This window comes from Callorhinchus milii, unplaced genomic scaffold, assembly GCF_018977255.1.
Source record: "Callorhinchus milii isolate IMCB2004 unplaced genomic scaffold, IMCB_Cmil_1.0 Scaffold7, whole genome shotgun sequence".
Lineage (NCBI taxonomy): Eukaryota > Metazoa > Chordata > Chondrichthyes > Chimaeriformes > Callorhinchidae > Callorhinchus > Callorhinchus milii.
The window spans coordinates 6,332,231-6,359,461 of NW_024704748.1; the positions used below are offsets into that span (position 1 = coordinate 6,332,231).

Below are 27,231 nucleotides of genomic sequence, written 5' to 3' on the forward strand. Positions count from 1 at the left end.
GTGGGAGAAAACACTTTTGCTCCCAAATCAGAAGCGCAGGGGCAAGGGGTTACGGGAAACAGATTTCAGGAATTGTCTTGGCTGATGCTCCAGTACAGCGCTGGAGGAACGATGCATTGCCGGAGCTGCTGTGTTTCGGTTGAGATGTTAAACCGAGTTCCTGTCTGTGACTGTTCAGGTGGATGTTAAAGATAATAATTCGAAAAGACAAGGGAGTTTCTCCCGGTGGCCAACAACTGATCATTCACACCACGGCTGTTTGCAGCACATTGCGCAAATTGCCTGCAGTATTCACAGTAAAGGTTATGTGCTTTGAGACGTCCTCCTGATGTGAAACGCATCAAACGCAAGGATTATTCTATCATATTAATACAGTTTTCTCCAGTTATAGCACTTCATCACATCAAAACCTGCTTTGCGGGTAAATACAATTGGAGGCAAGCGCTTTGTAAGCAAACGGGGCAAACATTTGCTTACAGCAAGATCCCACAACCACCAGTAAGGTGAATGACCAATTTATGTGGAGGACCGCTGGCCTGGACACCGTGGAGAAACTCCCTTCTCTTTTCAATTAGTGCCATGGGATCTTTGATTGGACAGACAGACGGGACCTAGGCTTTAAAGTCTCAACTCAAAAATCACACCTCCAACCTCGAACTGTCCTGAAGTGCCAAATCGCACTGTGAACGCACCTCACTGGATATCAACCGGCTATCGACTTCATTGTAATTGTCCCTGATGTCCATTACGGTCATTACCACTGATGACACTGCGTTGATTCCGAAGGAAACTTTTTCTTCTGCCACAACAGTCACAGGCACCGGTTCTCCAGTCGCGCCGTCATCTGGAACGTGAGAGAGAAAGGAACGAGCGCAGAATGAGAAGGTTGGAGTTGCCGGTATCGACTTGAATTTCAGTTCGGTTGTGTGTGGATTTTATTATTGATCGAACGGGTGTCCGACGGGTGTGGAAACCCATCACTGCGATTAAGAGTGTCTGAACCAGAACAAAAGTCCGCATGCAGGTATGGACTCGCTCCCCTGAAGGACACACCCTTTTTATACAATCCCAGATTACCTAATAGTGCATGTTTGCAGGAGCCAAGGCTTGAGGGACCCCCTCCCCAAGAGTGTTTGATGATGGTACCGCTGGAGTTTACCGACAACAACAAATTGCGCTTTTCACGTCGGAAGGACGTCCCAAGGCACTGAACAATTAAGCGTCTGCACCTGAGCTGGGGATTGAAATCAAAAGGGCTGGAGGGTAGGAGGGTGGGAGGCTGCCCAAAAGGACCATCAAAGAGGAAAGGTCTTGAGATAGGCCTTGAAGGAGGCGAGGGATGAGGGGTTCCAGGATAGAGTTCCAGAGAGCGGGGGCAGAGAAGCTGAAGGCCCCACTGCCAATGGTGTGACGGGCATGACATGAAGCAGGCCAGTGCCTGCCCAAGTGGAAGAAGCGGGCAGGTTGGTCTGGTGTTATTAGGGTCGCAGAGGTAGGGAGGAGCAAGGTTTTGGAGGGCTTTATAAGTGAGGACGAGGATTTTAAACTCGATCCCTCACTTTTAAAGCTTGATATTAAGGACCCAGGTGAGCTTCCCACTGCTAGTTCAGAAAAGGCCGCCCAAATTGTGAGGGCCTCGGTTTGTAGGTTGCACAGGAGTGAGATCAAGGACATACCAGGCATTAATACAGACTGAAAGTTTCCTAAATAATCTGGTCCTAAGCGATGAACCATTTCAACATTTTCCGGGGAGATAACTTCTTCGAGCAAGTGAGTGGGACCCAGACGCCAAACCAGAGAGGACCTTTGCTTCCAAATCTGAGGGGTGCCAACAACCCCATGGATATCGATGACTGTGGATGGATCCATTGACAGGCTGCATCCCGGAAAAGTCTGAATGTACTGCATCTGGCAATGGCAAAGCAGAATGACTTTGAATAACTCTTGATCTCACACGCAAACATACTGCATTTCCACCTCTCCAATGCCACAACCGTATTACCTAAGGCATGCTCACATCAGTATTATTTGGGTAGAAATTTTAACTGGGTCTAGATTTAACCTGGCCATAATAATCCCATGGCATTTATTGAAAAGAGAAAGGAGTTTCTCCCGGTGTCCGAGGCCAACAATCCCACAGATAATAATAATAATCCTTGTATTTGATATTGCACTTTTCACGTCAGGAGGACGTCCCAAAGCGCTTCACAGAACACACTGTAAAGTGAATTGACTGTATATTTGTGGGCGAACGCGGCAGCCAATTGCGCACAGCAATGTCCCACAAACAATCGTAGATTGAAAATGACCAATTTACTATTGTTTTTGGTTTTTGGAGGGATTATTATTAGATAAAATCAGTCAATCACTTCATAGCTCTTCGTGGGATATTGATCTATGTAAATTAGCAGCCGTATTTGCCATCAAAAAGCTGTCACTTATTATATATTTTTTTGGTCAGCCAGGTGTCTTGACACATGCGGAAACCCATCACCGTGCTTAAGAGTATCCAAACCAAACCGAGGATTCCATGCATCCCACCTACGGATGGAAATCCCAGAGGTAGATTGTTGGAATAAAATGCACACTCTTGAATTATTTTATCTGACGTTTAGCCTTTAGGTATCTCTGTCTGAAACAATATAACATCAAAAGGACGTTGAGAAAACAAGCTGTACCTTGGCTGTCCCTAGGGCTTTTCCATTCAAGTATGCAATCACATTGCTGTTCTTTCGTGGGTCTTTGCCCACAGCCACGGCTAAGTGATGCCACTGTCCAACAAGGAGGTACTTGGAACACTTGAATTCAACAGTGGTCAGTGCGGAAGACACCTGCAGCCTCTCTGGGTCATTCCAATCTAAAAGGGTGTACAAGAGGGAGAGGGAAAGAGAAAAGGTTGGTGACACCCTCGCCTCTGAGTCAAAAGGTTCGAGAGGGATCAAGCTCCGCGTCAGGACTTTGATGCCGCCCTTCGGATGAGACGTTTAAACCGAGATCCAGTCTGCCACTTCAGGTGGATGTTAAAGTTCCCCATGGCACTATCCGAAAAGGGTAGTTTCTCCCTGACCGGATAAAATTGGTAATTCACGTCATGACAGCTTGCAGGACATTGCTGTTTGCAAATCTGCTGCCGCACTCACCCACAAAATCTACAGTCACTACACTTTACAGTGTATGCTGTGAGGCGCTTTGAAATATCCACCTGACGCTAGAGGCGCCGTATCAAACATAAGGATTAATACTATTAATAACATGCAAAACTAATTATTATCATTAATTATTAGTAATCATTTACTATTAGGATTTCTTATTTAGTAATTGTTATTAATTATTATTAATACTTATTGATAATTATTATTGTACCCAAGGGTTCAAAGACCTCCTCCTGTGTGGAAATAACCAGGGAATTGTCTGTGGCTGAAATGCTGATAGACAGGCAAATGAAGTCCTTTTCCATTTTGGACATATGGCGGATGATCGTCAAGCAGCGAATGGGGTGAGCGTCGAAAGCAGAACTGAACTTGTTGACGAGAAACCATATGGAGTAAGTGAAGCCGCCAGGTGGTGGAAAGGGCCGACAGCCTGCAGACAAAACACAAACGGCAGCTGAGTGGACGAAAATCCAACGGGGGCACTGTGCTGTTGGTCAGGACACCGGGAAAACTCCCTTCTGTTTCCGAATAGTGCCGTGTAGTTCATCAAGCCTCAAGCTGGGACTTATAATTCAGGCCAGCGCTCCAGTGCAGCGCCATGGTGCGCTGCTTGTCAGAGGATCTGTCTTTGAGATGAACCGAGGCCCCATTTGCCTATTCGTGCGGATGTTAAGGACTCCACGGCACTATTCAAAAACAGAAGAGAGTCTCTCCTGGTGGCTTGGTCAACGATCCCCAGATAAAATCGGTTGTTCACTTCATGACTGTTTGCGGGACATTGCTGTGTTCTTTTGGCTGCTGTATTTGTCTCCGTAATTACAGTCACTGCATTTTACAGGATATCCTGTGAAGCGCTTTGTGACGACTTGCTAACGTGAAAGGCGCTGTACCCAATCCAAGGATTAGGGTAAGGTTCTGTCTGCCTATTCTTCAAGTGTTAACACTATTTGAAAAGAGAAAGGAGTTTCTCTCGGTGTCCTTCAGATTAATATCACTTGACATTAGCCTCGAGCCTGCATTTGGACCTAATTGACTAAATCGGTAGAAAGGTTAACTTACAAGAACAGTCAAAACAATTGACAGCAATTACTGTGAAATAGTTAGAGATATTTTTCCTCAATTTGGTGCTAGGAAAATGCAAGCTCTTCCTAATTTGTGTTTGTCCAGCTCAGATCACCCTACCCGTAAGTGTTGTGACTTGCGGGATTAACAGGAGTTGAATGGGAAGAACCCCTGGCCCCGGGCATTAACATCTCACCTGCCCCGATCCCGCCAACTATCGGAGATTCCACGTTTATTCCGATGACTGTGGCCACGGTGGGTAAGAAGCAGCACCTGGTGGAATACAATCAAAGTCTGAGTTTAAACCATTCACATTCTTGAACGTGCAATTTAACATTTTCTTTTCTCAGAGTAGAGTAATTTCCGTTCACTTTCTCGTCACTCACTACAGCAATCCCATGACCACAAGCGGCAATGAGCCTATTTACTGAGAGCGCTAAACTAACACTCAACAAAAACAGCAGCAGAACTCGAGATCTTATGATGCATTGTGCAAGAGCTGCCGAATTTTACAGCACAGAAGTAGACCATTCAGCCCAACGTGCATTGTGTCTGTGTTATGCACTAGTACCAGCTGAAAATCTGCTAACCAACTTCCCGAGCGTTTACAGCAATGAGCTGTAAAAAAATCTGACGTTTAAAAATCCCGTGTTCGGAAAGAGAAGGGAGTTTCTCCCTGCGTCCTGGCCAACAGTCCCCCAGACGAATTGCCCATTCGCTTCAAAGCTGTTTGTGGGACCTGGCGGGTGCAAAAGTCCCGTTTGCCTGAAGTAATGATTCCCGACCCGACTGCGATGACTTCCGATGGCTTTAAAGAGGATCCAGCCCTGAACAAACACAAGTTTTTCTTTTTACCCTTTGGATCTGATGGATAGCGGCACGCTGTCGAACCAGCCCCGGCGAGACTGCTGCTCGGGCTGCGCCACTGCAGCTGGAGAAGGCGCGAGGGACAGGCGGGTGTGATGGGGGGGGGGTGCGGGGTGTGGGGCAGAGAACTACCATCATCTCTTATCTCCCTTCGCCTGTGGAGGCACCATCTGGTCACCCGCCAGTCATCAGAAGCTCATAATTGTAATTACAACCCCTGGCTCCGTTAGCCCTTGAATGCGAGCCAGGATCGGAACGACCAGTCATGAGCCTGCATCTCATTTCACAACTGGCTGCTTGATGCAAGGACTTGGGGGGGGCGAGTCCTCCACAGCGCAGGACTGTGCGTGATTTTGTAATAATAATAATCATCTTAATCATCCTTGCGTTTGCTGTAGCGCCTTATTCGAAGGACGCTGCAGGTTTGGATCATGTCGTCGAGAAGTCTCATGGAATATTACTGTAAAAGCAAATTGACCTGTGTATTTTGGGGCTCAAACGTGGCACAGCAGTTTCCCCACAAACAGCCGTGGATTGAGTGGCCAAACTATTCGAATTGATTTTGGGGGAAGGAATTATTCCACCTGGAAAACGATCCGCCAATTGACTAACAACCGGGTTCCTACTTACTGCGAGTTAAACAGAGGCGTGTGGAGTAAGGAAACTTGGCCAAGGTTTGGCCCCTCCTGGGAATCGGACCCCGGTCCTCTCGTTTACGAGACGAGCACGCTAAACACTACACTATGGGACTCCACAACGCGTGTTGCCTAGCGCACGTCTCCACTTGAGCCCTGAGCCTCGAACCCAGAACCTTCTGACTCAGAAGCGAGAGTAGAAATAACAATGAACTACATCGCAAAACATTCCCCAGATCAAACTGAATTACACCGCCCTCCCTCCCTCCATTCAATACCATCACAATACAATTTTCTCTAACCCACGTGTCATGGTAGTTTGCAGGTGAACCATTCATAAAGGCAAGATGGAAATGTCAGCATCGAATATAAACAAAATGCATCAACTGACAGCAAAACTCCCCCTAAACAACTAAACACCCTCATTAACTATGTGGGTGTTTAGTTGTTTAGTTACTAGTTAACTATATTCTGTGAAGCACTTTGAGGTTCTATCCCACATGAAACACATTGTACAAATGCAAGTAGCTGTTGTTTCTCCTCAGTCTTTTTCCTAATATTAAACCTCTCTCCCCGTATCCCTTGTTGTTATTGGCCTGGTTTCCACCTGCCCACGTTCGCCCCCGCATCAACTGCTCTGTTGGTCGGGACACTGGGGTTGACAACCGAATCCATACCCGTAGCCTTCAATGGACATGTCGAACTCTGAGAAGGATGGAGCCATGGAGAGGTCACACGGCTGGAAATTGCGAGACGACATCATGGAGACCAGGCTGACAATGCGGTGCTGTGGGACTGCTACACGTTTCGGTGCTCGCAGTAAACTGTAACATGACATGGGCCTGTTCTTTATGACCAGCGAGTTCCTCCGGCTCCCAGACCTCCCCTGCTTCAACCCAGTGTCTGGAAAGGAAAGGACAAAATAGATGTGTGCGAGATGGGAGCGGTGCTGGGGAGCGGGCTAGAAGAATCATTGTATTTGATGAAGCACCTTGCACTTTTTCTACCTCCACTTTCAGTCATCTTTAGCCCTCCCTCCCCACCAGCTGCCCACACCCCCCACAAACAACCCCTGTACAGCTCCCCATCTCTCCCAGTGCTTCTTGCCATGCAGATGGTGGGAAACTCTTTGATAAGCCCTCTTGTTGTGAAAGGCGCTGTACATTTGGATGGTGTGTCAAGATTGCGTTATAGTGTTCACTTGTCAACGCTTCTGGAGTTGTCAGGATTGAGGCTGAGGACGCTGAGCACTGCTATGCCTGGGCACCGTGCGTAAGAAGCCGACTGAATACAACTGGAACAGCATATCTCACTCTACTGAAGGTCCGCATGTGTCAGACACCTGGTTGATCAAAAACTACTCCTGTGTACCATACTATAACAAGGGTCACACTACATCAGAGAACAATATGCATTTATATAACACTCTTCACATTATTAGACCCATCGTTATTTGTTCAGGATCACTGGATGTTCACTCCCACTTGTCACTAACATTCAGAAGTTGAATTCTTTACTCAGGATGAAACCAGCAAAAACATTTTGATTCAAATGGTGCAATAACTCGCCAAAAAGAAACATGCAGCAAGTTCAAATTCAGACCAGCAAAAAAGAAAAACCTTTCAACCATCTCAATTTTGTTTTCTAAAATAAATAAATCAGTATTTATTTTTAGCAAACCAAACAACTTTGACGGGTACTAATTTGCATGTGTTTGCTTTCAGCTTGTTCCTGTTTCGGACAGTGTTAAGAAGCTTTCACCCCACTCCACTACCCCAATGGCCTTCCCTCAGCTGCCTAAATCATTGCCGTTCTTTAACACAAGCAAGAGCAATGATTAAGCGGAAGAGAAATAACAGCAAAGATAAGACGCTGTGAAGTAAATTACAGAAAAGGTCCTGTTCCCAGCAAGATGCAAAGTAGGCACTTTTCAACAGGGAATGCCGATCCGGCAACAAAATAAACCTCCAATGTTACAGCAGGTGAGAAATTCAGTTGTGTCGCAAGCAGCTAAACACACTGGAATGGATTCTATTGATGCCACGTAAATCATGAGCTCAGAAACCCCGAAGGTACACAAATTGGGCCCAGGTATACCGGTGACCTCGGGTGCAGAGCATTAATAATAAGGTATTCACTTACCATTTGAACCAGTTTTATGACTGGAAGCGAGAGATTGGGCGGTTAGAGACGAACCCTGCATTTGGGTTTTCCCATGGGCACAATTCAGTGGATCTCCAAGGCGCAGGAACAGCCTGTCAAGAAGACAAGCGATCTCAATGTAAAATAAAAGCATTGCACTGGCCCACAGTCTTCAATGACAATAATCCTTACATTTGATACAACGCCTAGCTCTCAATGGGAAGCTATGGCAGGTTTTAGCTGATTAGACTCCAGCAATTATCCCGGTGGACACTCTGGGGTCCTTAAGCCTTGGTTTTGCCAATCAGCGCCTAATACTTGCGGGTGGAGAGTGGAAATTTGCCCAAAGTTTCGCCTGGGAATCGAACTCAAGTCGTCTCTCTTGTGAGTCGATCGCGCTAGCCACTACGTCATAGGACTTTACAAACGGTCACATATTTACCGCCAACAAACCTGAGTGTTAATGGTTGAATGGCCTGGGATGTGAGCTTCTCAAATATCCGTATGAGAGGTAAGTGCACCGAATGGTTGCTGTCACTCAGCGCTTCCTCACAGCGATTCACCAGGATATCCAGCAGCCCAGACCCACACATGGCCTGACGGTTTTGGTCTGATCGTATCAGCGATTGGATGTAATCGGCCACAGCATACTGGAACTCCAAGACCAGCTGCAGAGGGAAAGGGGGAAAAGGGGAACACAGGGGGGGCAAAGGGGAACAAAGCAAATATATTATTTAATCCCTCTCTGACAAAGGCTGCGCCCTTCACATAGGATAACATGTCAAGAGACGTTTTGTGCTTTACAGTCAGATGCTCAGTTCTTTTCAGTAAAGGGATTGGACAGTGAGGTGGTGGGGGGAGTGGAGAGGAAGTGACCATAAGTGTGGTTGAAGAGGTAGGTTTTAAGGCAGGAAAGGAAGGGAGCTTCAGAGGTTAGAGGCACAGTTACTATCTCAGTAACACTGTGTACTAAACTGCAGCTCAGCTAACAGATAATTTTATCTGTGATTGTTGGCTAGGACACCGGGAGAAAGTGCGAGTTAAAGTTGCTTCTCTGAGCCATTGCTGTGAAAATTATGCAAATTGCCGTGAAGGAGTTGGGATGGAATTAGACATGGCTGTTTGTAGTACACTGCTGTGTGCAATTGGCTGCTGATTTCGCCCACAAAATACAGTCAATCCAATTTACAGTATATCCTGTGAAGTGCTTTGAGACATTGTGCTGACGCGATAAGGAGCTATTATTATTATTGTTGTTCTATGGCGTAGTAATATTTAATTCCCAGGCGGGTGTACCTTTCCTTACTCCATGTGCTTCTGTTTATCAAGTTGTAGGTAGGAACCTGGTTGTATGCCGATTGGCAGATCGCTTTTTGGGGGTAATAATCTCTCCGAAAAAAAAAATTGGTCACTCAATCCATGACTGTTTGTGAGACACTGCTGTGTGCAATTGGCTGCCGAGTTTCACTCACACAATACAGTCAATTCACTTTACAATATATTCCGTGAAGCGCTTTGAGACGTCTCAACGACGTGATAAGGCGCTGTATCAAATACAAGGATTATTGTTATTAATACCAAGGCTTGGGGAACTCAGAGCGTGCTTTGGGGTAACTACTGGAGTTTAATAGGCTTTGATTATATAGCTTGCTGATTCGCGTTTGGAAGGCAATGAAGTCTGCTGTTTCAGACAAGTGTTCAGGCTTAAGTTGCAATGATAAACACCACATTATAACATCTCCAACGTATGACAGGTACCTGAGGGCATCCTCCACAGTATAGATATGGCAGCATGTCCACCATGACGCAAATAGCACCTGGGTGAATTATAACAGGTCCGGCAGCAAACCTTCATTAAAGAAAGACACAGGGTTGTGAATGGGTTTTATTACATCTGCAAGGGTTAAGTTATTATATTGGAGATAAGATCATTAGCTTTCCTTTAATTTATGGGTGAATAACCTGGTGTATGGAATATCTTGCATCACAAATTCAATCTAGTTTCACATCTACCACTGCAATTCCTTCAGGTGTTGGTCACGTGGCGTCTCAAAGTGGATATACGGCACCGTAATTGTGGGAAAGTAATGAGAAAGAGGATTCAAAAGCTTTGAAAACACAGAGCAGTTCCCTCGCTGTGAAATTCAGGATGTAATAATAATAAATAATAATAATAATCCTCACAGGAGACACCTCACCTTTAACAGCAAAACATCCCAGAAGGGCTTCACAAATGATTGCTGTCAAGTGTAGTAACCAGGTATTTTGTAGGCGACTGCGGCAAATAATTAACCACGGAGAGAATGCCCAATTACATCTGGGGGATTGTTGGTCAGGACACTGGGAAAAACTTATTTTCTTTTCAAACAGTGCAATGGGATGTTTTACTTATTGATACAAACGTACATACATGCTTGCTTACATACACACACACGCACACACACACGCATACACATATACACATACATAACAATATACACACAGGTATGCCAACAATCCCCCAAATAAAATTGGTTGTTCACTCTGTTGCTGTTTGTGGGACATTGCTGTGTGCAAAGTGGCTGCCCCATTCAACCACAAAACACACAGTCACTGCATTTTACTGTGAAATGCTTTGGCACATCCTTCCAACGTGAAAGGCGCCATAACCAAAGTAAGGAATATTATTATTCTCATGACGAATTATATACTTATTAAAAAAAGGACAAAATACGCAAGATTACACAAATGCAAGCGCGCATGTGCAAATTGAAATTGAAGAGGTCCGTGTATAAATACTGTGTATTGTTTGACACATCATCAACATGACAGTGAAGGATACGCATGCCAATGCCCACCCTAGATTTATAGGTGTTCTTTTATATAAGATTAAAAGACACACAAGGCCCCAGTCCTGTGTTAAGCTAAGCCTCTATTGCTTAGGAAACTGCAATTGGAAAACAACTCATTATAAATATTAGCCTCAAGAACCCAACTGGATAAAAATAAAGGTAAATTGCCCAACATGGAATCGTTGCAAGCGTTTATCTTATCTTCAAGTCTTTTCCACAAGGGTATCCAGACACCATAAAACAATTTTACAAGATGGTGTGATAAGCGCTGAGTGGCACAGTGTGTATTATCAACAAGTCTCTTAATACTAAGACCGATGAACATTTTGGCTCAAATAATTCAAAACATAATAGACATCCCATAATGTAGTGTCGTCCCGTGGCTCGCCACCCTCTCTACCTCCCACCCACCACCTGCAGCCACCATTCCCCCCGTCTTCACACAGGGTAAAGAGAAATATTTGTGGGTCAAACAGGAATTCACAAGCTGTGTAAAACTGCACAGTGACCAGGCTGCACCTGGAGTACTGTGTGCAGTGTGGTGCTGTGCAGTACAGCATACACCATGACACTTCAATGGATTGACTATGAAGTCGGTGACTTGTGTGTTTGTGGGCAAACATAGCAGCTGATTTGCACACAGCAATGTCCCACAAACAAATCCGAAGCAAATGCAAAATCTGATTTGGGGGAACTGTTGGCAGAGACTCCCTGCTCTTTTCGTGCAGCTCCAAGGGATCTTTGACGTCCGCCTGAAAAGATATCAAGACGGGAGCTCGGTTCAACGGCTCATCCGACGGACAGTGTCTCCGACAAGGCCGTGCTACCCGAGACTGTGAGTGGAGGTTCAATGGCAGGCGTGAGAGTTAGTGCGATGACAAGGAGTCACGGTTTAACGTCTCATCCGACAGGTGGCGCCTCGTTTGCTAGCCTAGAGAGCACAGAGAGCAGTCACAGGGCGCTGTAGGAGTCGTGGGTACCTACCGGTCTTCAGCATCGGCAACAACTGTTTGTGCTGCCGTCTCCTCTTCGCCGCCAGGCAAATCATCGGTCCACTCTGGTCGGCCAGACTCCCTCTCCTGGCCACAGTGTTCTGCGGGGTTCGGGTGAGAAGATTTCCTGGAGCTTCGGTGAGAACTGGTGTAGCTCAGGGTGCCTTTGGCCATTCTGTCCAGGAGGTCGTACATTTTAACGCAGCTCCTCAACGTTGGCGGCATTTCACTTGACGAGCTACAGGCTGCCCTCAGCAGCTCCCCCAGCTTCCTGCCCTCGCTCGCCTCCGCGGTGCTCCCCCACCCTCCCCGGGCATTGCCAAAGCAACCAAGAACCCGCAGGTCATCTGTCATTTTGCCGAACTGACCCTGGGTTGCGAAGAAGTAGCCGTTGACCGGGTCAGAGTGCATGGCAGCAGCCAGGGTGCAGAGGGTTAAGTGCACAAGGCCCCATATGTTGTCCTGCTCCACTGTGGCCCAATTGCCTAATGGAGGGTCATGCAAAGCTCCTTCCATGTCAGCCAACACAGTCTGCAATGCGTTGAATCCTCCAGCTGTTCTGAACGCGGTCCGACCCTTAGGAATTTCCAGAACGTTTAAGAGGGACTGCGGAGCAAGGGGAGCATACAGCTGTTAAAACATGCAGCTGACCACTCGACAGTACATTAGTGATAGTAAGGTCAAGCAAGGCACTGCAACAACAATCTATCATCATCAGAATAATAATAATAATCAACCTTGTATTTGGTATATGACGCCCGCCTTTCAGGTCAGGAGGACGTTCCAAAGCGATTCACGAGATTTACAGTGAAGTGCGGTGACTGTACTAATGGGCCAATTCGATAGCCAATTTGCACACAGCAATGTCCCCCAAACAGCCATCAAGTGAATTAATGATTTTATTTGGGGGATTGTTGTCCAGGACACCGGGGAGAACCTCCCTTCTCTTTTCAAATAGTGGCGTAGGCAGATGGGAACTTCGGTTTAATGTCTCATCCAAAGAACGGAACCTCTGACAATGCAACACCCCCCTCCCCACCCGCAGCATTGATATGGAACGTTATCTTTGACTCTGATTCCAAGTCCTGAAGTGGGGCTTGAACCCACAACCTGACATTCATGTAATGTCTTTCATGTCGGGAGGACGTCTCAGAGCTCTTCACAGAATTGATGGGATTCTAAGCTGGTGTTGGTGTGTGTGAGCGTGAGTGTGTGTGGGTGGGTTTGGGGCTCTGAGGAGTTGCTTCATTAAATGAAGTACAAAACCACAAAATGTGCCCCCTTGCCCCCCCCCCCACTCATTGCTGAAATCATTTTGCTTTCGATACATTACGCAGCCCCACACGGATTGAATAACACAACCTGGGTGTTCATTAAAACGAAAAATAACTTCTAAAACGATTAGCCAGTGTAGGGAAGACCAGGGGGGAGGGGGAAGGTGGAAGACATTAAACAACAGAAGCCATCAGCATAGCGCAATTAAGCAGCGTCCCTCTCAGGAGGGACACACACAGTGCGGGCAGCAGGGGGACTAGCCGAGTAGAACAGAGAGTAGAAGCAAACTCAGCAACAACTCCTCAGTCTCCACACACAAACACAAACACACACCCGCCCCACCCCTCAGCTCAGAATCTCATCAGCTACGTGAAGTGTTCTGGGACGTCCTCCCGACATGAAGGACACTTTACGAATGTCAGGTTGTGGTTTGACGTGGTTCAGACCAGCCTCCCAGGAGGATGAATGACACGTGGCCAAGAAATAATTTTGCAAGAAGAAACAAAGAAATGAGTCCTAAGACTCTTCCGAGCAAATGCCTCTCTTGGTAAAGACTCAACTGTAATGTAACTGAATAGAAGTAAAGCAAATGCCTTTGACACATTTCAGTGAAGGCCATAGATAACCTTATTGGCACCACCTTTAATACAGTTACACTTTAATCCTCTGTGACTTAATATTCCTCTGGCCTCAATCTATAAAACTAATGTCTCATGTATGGTGCAAACTGAGTTACATATAAGTGGATTTACTTCACATTCTATAATTTGATACAGCACATAATTTTCAATGTGTCAACCTCAAAAAGTGCAGGTATAATAACATTTATTCCGGGTTACCAGCTAAATATATATTAGCAAATCAATCTGAATTTGTGCGTAACACAATAAGAGTCCTGAGGGAAGGGCAAATAATAAATTCAGCTGCTATTATATTGTAACCATTTCACAATTTGTCAAAATTAGACACACTCACTAGATTTATGTTAATAAATCGGCTTTAACAATTGTGCGGAATCGTAATCTTCTCCTGATTTACTTGTGCGGAATGTTAAAAAGTCTAAACTTTTCCCAAAACAATAAACAAAAAGTTTACGACGCACTCATTGATACATAATCCTTCCAGTGCATTCATGTCAAGAGGATATCTCAATGCGCTTTGTGACTGTGTATGTTGTAGCCCAAGCGGCAGTTAATTTGCCCACAGCAACATCCCACAAACAGCTATGAAGTGAATGACCGNTTTTTTTTAAATATGGAGGTGGGGGAGGGAGATGTTGACCACCAACAACAACAACAAAATTGCATTCGTAGAGCGCCTTTCACGTCGGGAGGACGTCCCAAGATGCTGGACCAAGGCATTGGGAGAAATTCCCTTCTCTTTTCGACTATTTGTCGTGGGATCTTTGACGTCCAGCTGAACAGGCAGATTATTAATTATTATTATTACTCAGATATGTTAGTTCCTCAGATGCAAACAAGAGAGAGAGAGAGAGAGAGAGAAAGACTGGCTTCCATTAATTCCCACCACGAGACTAATCCAACATAATAATAAGTGAAGATTAAACGTCACATATTTAAAATAATAGATATTAATCATGATGTACAACATTAACAATCCTCACATCTGCTATAGCGCTTTCTTGTCCCTCAAAGATCATCACAGGATTTACTGTAAATTGGAGTGACTGTGTATTGATAGGGTAACGCGGCAGTCAAATTGCGTACAGAAAGGATAATAATAATAATAACAATCCTTGCATTTGATACAGCGCTTTATCACATCGTTGAGATGCCTCAAAGTGCTTCACAGAATATACTGTTAAAGTGAATTGATTGTATATTTTGTGGGTGAAAAGGATGGCACAAAGAGCTTCACTGGAAGTAAGGTGTAGTGACTATGTGTTTTGCAGGCGAGTGTACCCGAAGAAGGTCCAGTTTGAGGTCCACCTCCCCCTGGGTGGCCGAGCATAGGACCCCCAAGACGATGCTCATGTACTCCTCCGCATTGACGATGGCCAACTGCTCTAGTATCACCAGCGATGCACCGCGGTAGAAATGGTCATCCAGGAACACCTTGACGTAGGGAATCATCCCATATTCCCTGACAATCACTGCCAAAAAAGACAGGAAGAGCTTATAATAATAATAATAGTAATCGAGTAAACCTCATACAAGTCATACCAGCTGGGACCTTACATTTAATATGACTAATGCAAAGTATGAGTTATGTGAAACTTGCATAAATTATTAGAAATTCACCGGGATTAGGGCAGATGTACGATTTAGGCGATTATACGATTTATACAGATCGGACTTATGCGAGTTTTTACTGTGATAATAATAACAATAATCCTTGCCATTTAGATAAAGTGCCTTATCACGTTGTTCAGTCTCAAAGTGCCTCACAACATTTTATTCTGAAGTGCAGTGACTGGGTATTTTGTAGACGATCGCAGCTCTGACTTGAACCAGCCGGGCTGACCCCTGGCTTGAGAAAACTTCCTTTGACGCTTGCCGTTAACCTTACCTACGTTTTTCAATGAGTCCTGAAGCATGGTGGCCACAATTGTCAGCATCAGGCAGGACATGGCTCGCTGGCACTCCAGCTCAGTGGAAGGGACGCTGTTCCCTTCAGGGTTATCAGGGAACACAAACGTTAGAGGCAATAGAGACAGATCTCCGGTGTTTAAGAATAGCACGTTAACATCAGAAAGGAACACAAGTTGAGAGATATAATGCAGCCCTTGTTAAGAGCGTCCAGCCAAAGGACAGCACAACCGACAATAATAATAATAATCCTTGCATTTGATATAGCACCTTATCACGTCATCAAAACGTGAATTCACTGTGTATTTTGTGAACGAAATGTGGCAGCCAAGTGCGCACAGCAGTGTCCCACAAACAGTCATGGATTGAGTGACCAAATTATTATTATTGATTTTTTGGGGGGAGGGATTATTACCCCCGGAAAGTGACCAATTTTATTTGGGAGGATTGTTGGCCAGAGCACTGGGAGAAACTCCCTTGTCTTTTTGAATAGTCCCATGGGTTCTATACCATTCACGTGAACAGGCAGATGGGACATCTCTGCGATCCCCAAGCCTCGCACGCGTCAGACACCCAAAATGTTAGCGCGAGCGCGACCAAAAAAAACTTCCTAACTGCACTGCGGTGTCAAGCTCTCAGGAAAATGCACCCAACTGATGATCAGTGAGAAGATCGCAGCTGGTGATTACAGTGGTTTATGTAAAGGTTTACATCGATTGTACAGGGTGTCAAAATCCTCTTAACCCCTGTTACAAAACAGCGATACGAGACTATGCAGGAGCTGAAACAGGCTGCCAGGGATGCATTTCGCCTCCTCACTCCATCATGCGCTAGAACATGGCGACAAGATCATTATCTGCCATGAAAATGATGGCGTTCGCTCACACCGATCCTCCCTACGTCTAAATACAGTTACACACTTCTGAATACAATTACCATCATTCTTCCACACGTTTCAGTTGTTGGTCAGTTCATTGTGCGTGTGTAAAAAAATAAGTCAACAACCTTCTAACGTGGAGGCGAGAGCATTACCGAGGCCGGCTGACACCTGGCTCAAGTGAACTTACACTACCACTTCCCTTTAACCTTCTGACAGGACTTTGTGGACACCCTGTAAAGCACGGACACGAGCCCTTCATTCCAACAAGTCAGTGCCGGAGTTCATGCTCCAGTGGCGAGTGGGGATAGTTTGGGGGTTGGCTGGTAACATGGGAAGCAAACGAGTTACCTGCTTTCCTCAAGATCTTGGCAAACCTCTGGAGCTGCGTGAGCAGAGTTTCCAGGAGCCGGGTTTCCCTGAAGACCACGGCGAACAGTTGGTCATGCCTGGCGATGTCTAGCACGCATTCCAGAGCCAGCAGAGCGCAGGCCGGGCTCAGCCGCTCGCGGATGATCACCTGAACCCTCGAGAAGACGTCGTGCGGGACGTAGGTCAGCTCGGTGATCACCATCCGGAGCAGCTCAAAGTACTGGATCTGGACCGGGTGCGACTTCAGGTATATCACCTCAGCAAAGTGAAAGAGGGTCTGCTGAGTCCACTCCAGCAGAAAGAAATTGGCCCGGTTCCAGCTCCAAATTTTCCTCATGCTGCTCAGGATCGTTGAGGAGAGGCAGGAGGAGTGAGCTTTCATGAATACCGACTGTAGGACCTTGAACGCACGAAGGTTCTTCACTGTTGAATCTTGGAACAAGGAGAAGAACAGTGATACCCTTGGAGAAAATAATAATACAGTACATGATGTTCCTTGCATTTGGTATAGCGCCTTGTCATGTCGCCTAGTATTTTAACGTGAAGTGAAGGGCCTGTGTGTTTGTAGGCAATCGTGGCAATGTCACACAAACAGCCGCAAAGGACATCTTGAGGATTGTAATAATAATAATCCTTGCATTTGACATAGCGCCTTGTCACGTCGTAAAGATGTCTCAAAGCGATTCGCAGTGTGAGTTAGTTAAGGGTTCATGGAGTGGTGTCACAGGTGTTCGGTGCCAGATAATCTGCTGAATCTGTTAGACTGAGATATCAATCTGTTTGTCTCTCTTAAGGTGTAAAAATGTTGGTTACGTGCTTTTGTTTTTTGGGCTTTTTTTGCTAGATTTTGTGAGTTAATGGTTTTTGTGGTCCTGTCGGAGTCTTTTAGTCTGAATCATCAATTCAAGTTAACAGTTGAGGTAACAAGTTTTATGTTTTCGACCTGTCAAAATACGAGCGATTTATTGAAGGAGGTCATTCTTAGTCAATTAGGAGTTGAGTTAGTCAAAGTACGGAGAACTGATTGGGTAAAAATATCACATGGGCACATTTGAGGTATAAAAGAGAAGGAGCTGAGTTATACAGGAGTTGTAGAGTTTTGGAGTTTTAACAAGCTATATTATGATATTAAAATTAGTGATTTTAATATCACTAATTATAAAAACTCTGAATTTCAGGAACTTAGAAGCGATGTGAATTTGGGGTAAGGTTACTCTATTTGTTTACCCCAGTGGTCCAAGTGTTGAAGCTCAGTGGTTCGATATCTTATAAAGTATAAGATATTATTCCTTGTTAAAGTGACATTAATAGAGTATTATCAAAGTATTATATAAGAATTGTGTTTGTTATTTCTGCGTCAAATGCTCCGAATGCGAGAATATATATATATAATTATATGGGTTTGAATAAATAAGAAATATTTTATTAAAAGCCAAGTGTTGGGTGTATTTTGTGAGACTGCTCTGATCGGGCACATCCTCTAATCGAAATTTGAGAAGGATCGCTCCTTTCAGAGTGCACCTGGAAGGAGCGTGTAATTCTCACCCAGAGATAAGATACCATGACAACGGGATATATTGTTAAGTGGTTTGACTGTGCATACTGTCGTGAAACGCGGCAGCCAATTGCCGACAGCAGTGTCCCACAAACAGTCGTGGACTGAGTGACCAAATGTTTAGGGGAAGGATTATTCCACCCGTATCTTGTACGGGCAGCCAATTTGCACACAGCAATGTCCCATACACAGCCACAAAGTGAACGACTAATTTTACATGGGCCAGGACACCGGAGGAAACTCCCTTCGCTTTTTGTGTAGTGCCACGGGAACTTTTAACATCCACCTGGAAAGGCACAGACAGGCAGGGTCTTGTTTAATGTCTCATCCAAAGGACGGGCTCAATTTGCACTTGAACCTGACCTAATGTACCTGATTTGATCGGTTGCTCAAACTTGAAGTCCGGGAACTGGGAGCCGGCAAGTGCGGGAGTAACCTTCAACTCCTTCTGCCCACAGATGGCGAGGGAGCTTATAAAATCCACCAACTCTTCCACTGCCTTTCCCTCCTCCTTCGTCACCTCCTTGTTGCACCTGATATTAAAGAAAAGAAACATTCAAATAGAAGTTAACTTTAATGTCCCAAGTGTACATGTATTTTGCTTCCTGCCACTACCCTCCCTGAGAATCAACACAACAGGGAAGGAATTTTGCTTGTGTCACACTTGGTAACTTGTAAAATACAGCCATAAATGTAAAGTACCATTTGCACAAATTTATAAAAAATGTATTTATAAGTGGTGCCACTGCCCGTCAATGATTGCGCAAGTTGAATAAAAGATCTGCGAAGGGGTTGGGTCATCGACAACGACGACAACAACAACAAATTTACATTTATTTAGAATTTTTCACGTCGGGAGGATGTCCAAAGAAAACCACTTTGGTCATTCAATCCAGATCTAGTTGTGGGACACTGCTGTACCCAATTGGTTGCCATGTTTTGCTCACAAAATACACAGTAAATTCACTTTACGTTGCATTCTGTGAAGCGCTTTGAGACGTTTCAACGACGTGATAAGCCTCTATGTCAAATGGAAGGATTATTATTATTATTACATCCACCGAGGACTTGCACTTGCCCGAGGAGCAGTTTTGTCAGCAGTTGGTAGCCATCGGCACACTCGAAATCGACCAGCAGGTTCGGAGACACGGGATAGGAATCCTTCACGAAGCAAAGCACGCTCATGGCTGCCTCCACTGCTTCGCACACCGACCCCCTGTCGACCATTTCAGACAGGCCCCGATTGCTCGCTCGCACGCATCCCACCTCTGCAACACATAAAGCGACCGTTGGCTCGCTATAACAAATTCCTCGCCCGGAGGGTTGGGAGAATGGGGGAAAGCACTGTACAGCCAGAATCTGCTGCCAGCCTGGCTCAGTCGGTGATGCCTCGTTTGTTTCTTTGAGTCACAAGGTTGTGGTTCAAGGCCCCACTTCAGCACTTTGAGTTCACGATCTAGACTGATGCTCCAATATAGCCTCCTTCAAGTTCCGTCTGAAGACAATTCCTCTTTGACCGTGCCTTCAGCCACCCTCCCGACCGTCTCTGCCCTCCTCCCCTTCTGCCCCCAGCTCCCAGCTCGGGTCCAAAACCTCTGATTGTCCAAAACATATCCCAGTCGACAAGACGAGTGTCAGAAATAGAGAGAGCAATAATAATCTATGATTAATAGCAATTATTATTAACCATAATTAACAATAATAATAATCCTCGAATTTGTTATAGCACCTTTCATGTCAGGACGACGTCTCAAAATGCTTCTGAAGTGTAGTGACCTTGTGTTTTGTAAGTGAACACATTTCCTCAGTGCAACCGGGAGGAACTCCCTTCTTTTGCTCAAAAAGTGCAATGGGTTCTTTAACGTCCTTGGTTTAACGTATCATTCGTGAGACTGTACCTGTGACAGTTCAGCTCTTCTCCCCCCCCCCGGCACAGGCCTTGAACTCACAACCTTCTGACCCAGATACGAGAGTGCCACCAACTGAGCCAGGCTGATATTTAACGTACATCTTCAAGTTGCGGATTCACTGAGATAACGTCAGGCCACTCACTACCTACCGTGTAAGTACTTGACGGTATTTTTCGTCGGTGTTCTTGAAATGGCTTTCAGAGTGTAACCGGCAAAGTGTCTCCAGGACGGGCAGCTCTGGTCCCACAGGGTGGACACGGTCATAATAAACCTCTCGACCTCGTTACTTTGAACCATCATCTCCACAGCTAATGCCTGACTGCACAGGTTTAGCAGTGTCTGAAAGAGAACACAAGTTCAGCCCCGAGCTCCTCATAGAGCCATAGAGATTCACACCACAGAAGGCAGCCATTCGTTCCACTGTGTCTGTGCTGGCTCTTTTTAAGAGCGACCCTTTCAGTCCTGTTATGTTCTTCTCACTACTCAACCGTAGAAATTACTACTTTATTCTCGGCTCTCAAAACACAATCCAACCCCCATGACCAAAACCCCTCCTAGTTAATTCCCCCTGCATCCTGCTTTACACTTCCTGATCCCGCTTTCATTGGTACCCAATTAATTGGTCAATTCTTCTTAAAGGATATCCGACAAGTCCCACTTACTTGCCCTTTCCCCATACCCTCACAGTCAACTTCTTTTTAGGTATTTATCAAGCTCCATGTTTGAAGCCCAGGTCCAGAACATCTCCAATTCCAAAATATGATTTAATATTTCTTGATAATATTGTGGACTGAGTAGCTGCAGGGTTTTTGGGGGGGCAAGAAATTGGCCTATTTTAAGGCTTAAGAAAAACAAGAGTCACAAAACGCTCCATTTACTCGACAAGGCAAGCAAGGAGGAACATACGCTTTTAAGCAAATGCTTAAATAGCACCCGATCATGTGGAAACATCTCAGTTCTTTGTAAGTAGTTACTATCATAATAATAATAATGATGATAAAACATTTGAGATAGCAACTTAATAGGATTAATATAGCAACCAGTAATAGGATTTACTGCCAAGTGTATTGTTTGGTAGGTGAACATGCAGCCAATTTTCACCCACAAAATACACAGTCAATCCACTTTACAATATATTCTGTGAAGCGCTTTGAAACGTCTCAATGACCTGCTAAGGTGTTAATCAAATGCAAGTATTATTATTATTATCTACAAAGATTTACAAAGAAGGTACAGCATGGAAACAGGCCACTCGGCCCAACCAGCCCATGCCACTGTTTATGCTCCACACGAGCCTTCCTCCATTCCTTACTCCAATTTGTGTGCAGCAATGATTTACAAACAGGCATAAAGTGAGTGACCCAATTTTTCTTTATTTGGGGGATTGTTTGCTAGGACACAAGGAAAAACTCCCTTCTTTTCGATAGTGCCACGGGGCCTTTAATGTCCATCTGAACGGACAGAAGGGACTTTGGTTTAACGTCTCATCAGCACCTCCGATAATGTAGCAGCGCGCTCCCAGTGCTGTATTGGGGCGTCAGTAAAGGCTGTGAGCTCAAACTGGGGCTTGAACCACAACCTTGTGCATCAGAGACGAGAGCGCCACCCCCTGAGCCAGGCTGACACCAGACTCTAGCTGTGCAGTGCTTTCCCACATTCTCACAACCCTCTGGGCAAGAAATTTGTTTTAACTTAACTTACGTGGGTAAATGTTTCTTGAAATACGATGGTCTCTCTGTGTGACTCTTTTTCAGGCTCTCTTACGGACGGGAAAGTGAAGAAAAGGTGCACACATTTAAGAAGAATTAAAGGCAGCCCCAGCACAATCATGCTTCGCAGGGTTTCCTGAAAGCAGAAGAGACAGAGATACAGATTATTGACGCAAAAATGTTCTGCACTGTAACCGCATTGTAATGAAAACAGCGCTCTAATGGTTTTTATTTTTTTGGTCAGCCGAGTGTCTGACACATGCGAAAACCCATCACCATTGCTTAAGAGGATCCAAACCAAACTGAGAGTTCCATGCATCCCAGCTACACATGGAAATTCCAGCGATAGATTGCTGGAATGGAATGTGCACTCTCTCTCCCTGGAGGGACGTATCCTGCTTACCTAATTCCGGGAAAGTATTAGGCGCAGGTTGGCAAGAGCCAAGGCTTGAGGAACCCAGAGTGTATGTTGGGGTAACCAGCTAAAACTGCATAGCTTGCCATTGATATTGCTGACTAGCAAACTTTCCCGCTGCTTGTTCAGCTAGGATCACCCTACCCGCGAGGGCTTTGGCTTGCAGGTTTAAAAGGAGCAAGGAGTTGCATTGTATAAAGTGCTTGCAGTGAGCGATACGGGTTCAGATGAGGTGTAGGCCTGTTCGTCTACACACCACAATGGACAAAACCTCAACATCATCAATGTTCATCCAAACAGCATGGAGGCCAGACTGATTAGTAGCCATGGTTTCGGAAGTGACAGGTAGCGCATCTGTGATCGACTGGAACTCAATGCAGAGGGAACTGCGGCAACAGATATAAAGGTGGATACAAATGGTCTGCACTCCCACGAATGAACCTGATAAAGTTAACACAGATTAAAGAACTGAAACCGAGCTCTGTCTAGGGACCAGCAACTGCTGTGGTTCGAAGGGTTCACTTCTCCATTCTCTCCTGTTTACCACAGTCATAAATGATATGGAACAACGCACATGCCGCTGCTGACACCAAACGACACACCCACCGACTGAGACGTCTGTTGAGAACACAAGACTTGAAATGTGAACCTTATCTTATATGAAAGGCACTATATGAATGCAAGTTGCTGTAGTTGCTGTTAGTCCTTGTGGTGTGATGGGGTTAGGTTGGAATTGACTGAACATGTTAAGAGAAGGAGTGGGACACACAGGAAGAGGTGCTGGTATCTTCTCAAGAGAGTCACTTGCCGACAGCACACAGCTGGTCTTGGCTCACTCACCGAGTCAGCTGTCGACAAGAGATGAAGGGTTTGAAGTAACTGCCAGCCCTCACTGCTCCCCACATTGCCAGGCTGTTTGAGGAACTCTTCGGCCACAAATCTCGCTTCCTCTGCAATGAGAAATCTCCGTTAGTTTTCATTCCCTTCAATGATGCTTTCATGTAGTCAACCATTCATCGGCTGAAGCGATGAGACGTTAAACCGAGGCCCTCACTGCCTGTTCAGTTGGACATTAAAGATCCCACAACAACAAACAGCACAAATTACATTTGTATAACGCCTTTCATGTCGGGAGGACGTCCCAAGGTGCTGGACGGGCAGGGATTTGGACCCGAGCTAGGGTCTGGGATCAGAAGGGGTGGAGGGCAGGGAGGGTGGGATTAGGAGAGTGACCGAAGGCACGGTTGAAGAGCCGGGTCTTGATACTCACCTTGAAGGAGGCAAGAGAGGGAGCAAGGAGAAGGAACTATGGGATGGAGTTCCAAAGGATGGGGGCGTAGAGGCTCAAGGCCCGACCGCCGAAGGTGGGGCGGACTGGGTGGGCAATGTGGACAAAGCCCGCTGAACAAAGGAAGCGGACAGGTCAATATGGACAACATGCACCAATCCTCCAGATCAGATCGATCATGTCACTTTGTTTTGCTACGCGCAAATTGTCGACAAAACAAATAGTCACTCCGCTGGATAGCAAATAACGACGTAGTGTTTTGAAACATTTGGGTGCCATTAAATAATTGTAATGAAGGACTATCACGATTCTAAAAAGAAAATCCTATGATTTTCGACCATTGCAAAGATTTGGGTTTAACTGCTACAAGTTTCACTTGTCGCCTAACATGTGGTCGTTTATTAACAAGGAAACTGAGTGCCGGCTTCTTCCCGGAAAGGGAAATAGGGCATTCGGGAACGCCGCATGCAGGTAATAGCGCTCCAGGATGCCACCCTACATGAAGGGCGCTATATAAACGCAAGTTCTTGCTGTTGTTCTAATAATAATAATCCTTGCATTTGGTATAGTGCCTTATAACAGCGATGGAACATCTAAAAAGGGCTTCACAGAATTTACTGTGAAATGGAGTGACTGTGTATTTGTAGGCAAACACGGCAGCACAATTGCGCACAGCAATGTCCCACAAACAATGTCTGTCCAAACATGGCAGGGACTGAGAGAAGCTTGAAAGGAGAAGCGAAAGTCGTGACAATTAAACCAACGCACACACCATTTCCCCACAGATGTTTCTTTAACCTTATGCGAGCCCTGCTTCCTGGTTCATACATATAAAGCTGTGATAAGTTTCCTCTTGTGCTCCTTCACATATGCACTGTCACAGGTTAGCACAGCATTATTACACAGGGCACTTAAAAATCAGGTATATTCCTTCATCTTGGATTAACAAACCACGTGGAAAATTTACGATAAGGGTTAACCTGGTATAAAAGGCATGGTATGCAGAGCAAATTAATGACTGTGGTAATTTTTACATTTGGTGTAGTGCCTTATCATGTCATCGAGATATCTCAAGAGGCTTCACAGGGCTTTGCTGTGTCATGATTGTGTGGATTTGTAGGTTCAGCCACCAATGGTGGGGCAGATGTACAGTTAAACCAGAGATAGCAGAGGGGAGCAGTGGGGTAGAACAGCAAATAAAACTACAAATAAAAGAACACCTTGTGGCTTGTTTGCAAGTTTCTCCTTCATTATCTGCACCATCATTTTGGAGACTTCAGTAGCAAAAGGTAGAATGCTTGGAAAGACCACCGTCAATCGAGACCGAGAGCGACCAGCAAAAGCCTGCAACCACCAATTAAGGAAAATAATAAATATTAATAATTCTATTAATAATCCTTACATGTGATACAACAACTTGCACTTATGTAGCGCCCTCCACGCAGGGCAGAGTCTTAAGAGCGCTTAACAATGGCAGAGCCTGTCCCACAGACCTCCATTGAGTGAGTGACCAGTTTTATTTGGGGGATTGTTGGGTCAGGACACCAGGAGAGAGCAACTCCCTTCTCTTTTCCAATATCCATGGGATCTCTAACATCCACTTGAATAGGCAGATGGGCCCTTGGTTTTATGTCTCATCCGAAGGATGGCAACACCCCACCCAGCACTGCAATGGAGCGTCAGCTTAGACTATGTGATCCCAAGTCCCGAAGTGAGGCTTAAACCCCCACAACCTTCTAACTCAGAGGCGAGAATGCTACCATAGAGCGGGACTGATTTACCAATCAAGGGTACAGGACAGGACAGGGGGCAGAGCAAAATGAACTTGCCTGGAGGAAAAAAGGTAGGAGATCGATCAAGCGCCTCTGCTTCTCCCCTTGGCTGAGAGAAGGGAGCGATCGGAGGTAGACCAAAGATCGTCGCTCCAGTCCTTCGAGTGCGGAGACCTCCTCAGTGGCTTCTTTCCCCTCGTGTTCCTCTGACGGAGTGAGGGCACTCCCAGCCTCCTGCCTCATGCCGGTCACAGAGTCTTGCAATCCGATCTGGTGCCCTGCTTGCTGACCTGAAGTCTCTGTGTCCCTTTCCATCCCTGTGCCTCGTTTTCCTCTGAACAGAAAATATGCCCCACACACACACACCACAAAGAAACAAACATTTTCAGTGGGAACAAAAGACTCGTGATTTTCAGCTCACAAAGTTGAAATCACAATAACAATAATAATCATCCTCATAATGATCCTTGTGTTGGATAAGAGCACCTTATCATGTCATTGAAAGGTCTCAAAACGCTTCACAGAACATATTGTTAAATGAATTAACTGTGTATTTAATTTGCTGCAGTGAAACACATAGTGGTGTCCCACAAAATGTTGTGGATTGAGTTAACTAAATTTATTTATTTAGAAGGGATTATTCGCCGAGGAAAGCGATCCGGCAATCAAGTAACCACGGGGTTCCTATTTACTGCTCAGTAAACAGAGTCTTGTGGAGTAAGGAAACTTCTCTGAGGTTTTACCCTGCCCGGGTATCAAACCCCGGTCCTCTTGCTTGCAAAGCAAGTGCGCTAACCTGTACACTACAGAACTCCACGATAACAATAATAATCCTTGATTTTGATATAGTGGTTTTCATGTCGATATGATGTCAGCAAACGCTTCATAGGATTTTACTGTAAAGTGTAGTTTTGACTGTGCACTTGCAGGTGAACACAGCAGCCAGCTTTGCGCACAGAAATGTTCCCCAGATAGTCATGAAGCTGGGTTTGTGATTTAAAATTTGCAACTCGAGCTTCCTGTGTTTAATTCACCACCAGTACAGCAGCAATGTCCACAAGCCTCCAGCCAAATCTGTGCTGTTGTGGAGTCCTGTAGCTCAGTGGTTAGAGCACTCGCTTTGCAAGTGAGAGACCTGAGTTCAATTCCAGGCAGGGCGAAACCTTGGGCAAGTTTCCTTACTCCACACAGAGCCTAATAATAATCCCTCCAAAACCAAAAACAATAATAAATTGGTCATTTTCAATCCACGACTGTTTGTGGGACATTGCTGTGCGCAATTAGCTGCCGCGTTCGCCCACAAATATACAGTCAATTCACTTTACAGTATATTCTGTGAAGCGCTTTAGGACGTCCTCCCGACGTGAAAAGCGCTATATCAAATGCAAGGATTATTATTATTATTATTATTATTTAAGAGTCTTAAGAGCCAAAAGTGAATCCAACACAGGCAGAGCTTTGAAAGAGGCAGAGGCTTTGTGTGAAAACGGCTGTGACATATGAGAGGTGCTGGATCCAGTGCAAATATTATTAATAACCGTAACAACGCAAGAGCAAGTGAGTTGCTTATCAAGCTAGAGAGAAATCAACCTTTAAACTGGAATGTGAGAGCTCACCAGTAGTTGCCAGGATTACTGTACATTCAGACGGTTTCCACACTGGACTCGCAGTTGACGGGGCACGCTTTACACCAGAGCGCAGAACCTCATATCTTCTCTCTGCCCGGCCAACGATTAATCTTTTATACTGAATCACACTCCGTACGGTTCACTTCCTACTTCGAAAGGAGAAGTGGCTGTAGCCCTGGCTACCTTTACCCTCCAACCAC

At 45.4% G+C, this 27,231-nt stretch overlaps 1 protein-coding gene across 1 annotated transcript in view; it reads right to left on the reverse strand.

Annotated features, from left to right (window-relative positions):
• Window positions 1–27,231, reverse strand: part of wdfy4 (WDFY family member 4) — a 105,471-nt gene extending 78,240 nt beyond the window's left edge. The window contains exons 1-21 of the mRNA XM_042336809.1: window positions 27,020–27,231; window positions 25,461–25,737; window positions 24,852–24,975; window positions 23,184–23,293; window positions 21,921–22,064; window positions 20,369–20,558; window positions 19,388–19,577; window positions 18,682–18,842; window positions 16,734–17,186; window positions 15,486–15,587; window positions 14,879–15,069; window positions 11,674–12,287; window positions 9,617–9,707; window positions 8,312–8,526; window positions 7,859–7,971; window positions 6,394–6,619; window positions 4,411–4,487; window positions 3,364–3,582; window positions 2,679–2,857; window positions 1,677–1,908; window positions 693–844 (exon numbers count right to left, since the gene is read on the reverse strand). Coding sequence (XP_042192743.1) covers window positions 693–844; window positions 1,677–1,908; window positions 2,679–2,857; window positions 3,364–3,582; window positions 4,411–4,487; window positions 6,394–6,619; window positions 7,859–7,971; window positions 8,312–8,526; window positions 9,617–9,707; window positions 11,674–12,287; window positions 14,879–15,069; window positions 15,486–15,587; window positions 16,734–17,186; window positions 18,682–18,842; window positions 19,388–19,577; window positions 20,369–20,558; window positions 21,921–22,064; window positions 23,184–23,293; window positions 24,852–24,975; window positions 25,461–25,718 — 4,041 coding nt within the window. The 5' untranslated portion in view covers window positions 25,719–25,737; window positions 27,020–27,231. The remainder of the gene's footprint in view (window positions 1–692; window positions 845–1,676; window positions 1,909–2,678; window positions 2,858–3,363; window positions 3,583–4,410; window positions 4,488–6,393; window positions 6,620–7,858; window positions 7,972–8,311; window positions 8,527–9,616; window positions 9,708–11,673; window positions 12,288–14,878; window positions 15,070–15,485; window positions 15,588–16,733; window positions 17,187–18,681; window positions 18,843–19,387; window positions 19,578–20,368; window positions 20,559–21,920; window positions 22,065–23,183; window positions 23,294–24,851; window positions 24,976–25,460; window positions 25,738–27,019) is intronic.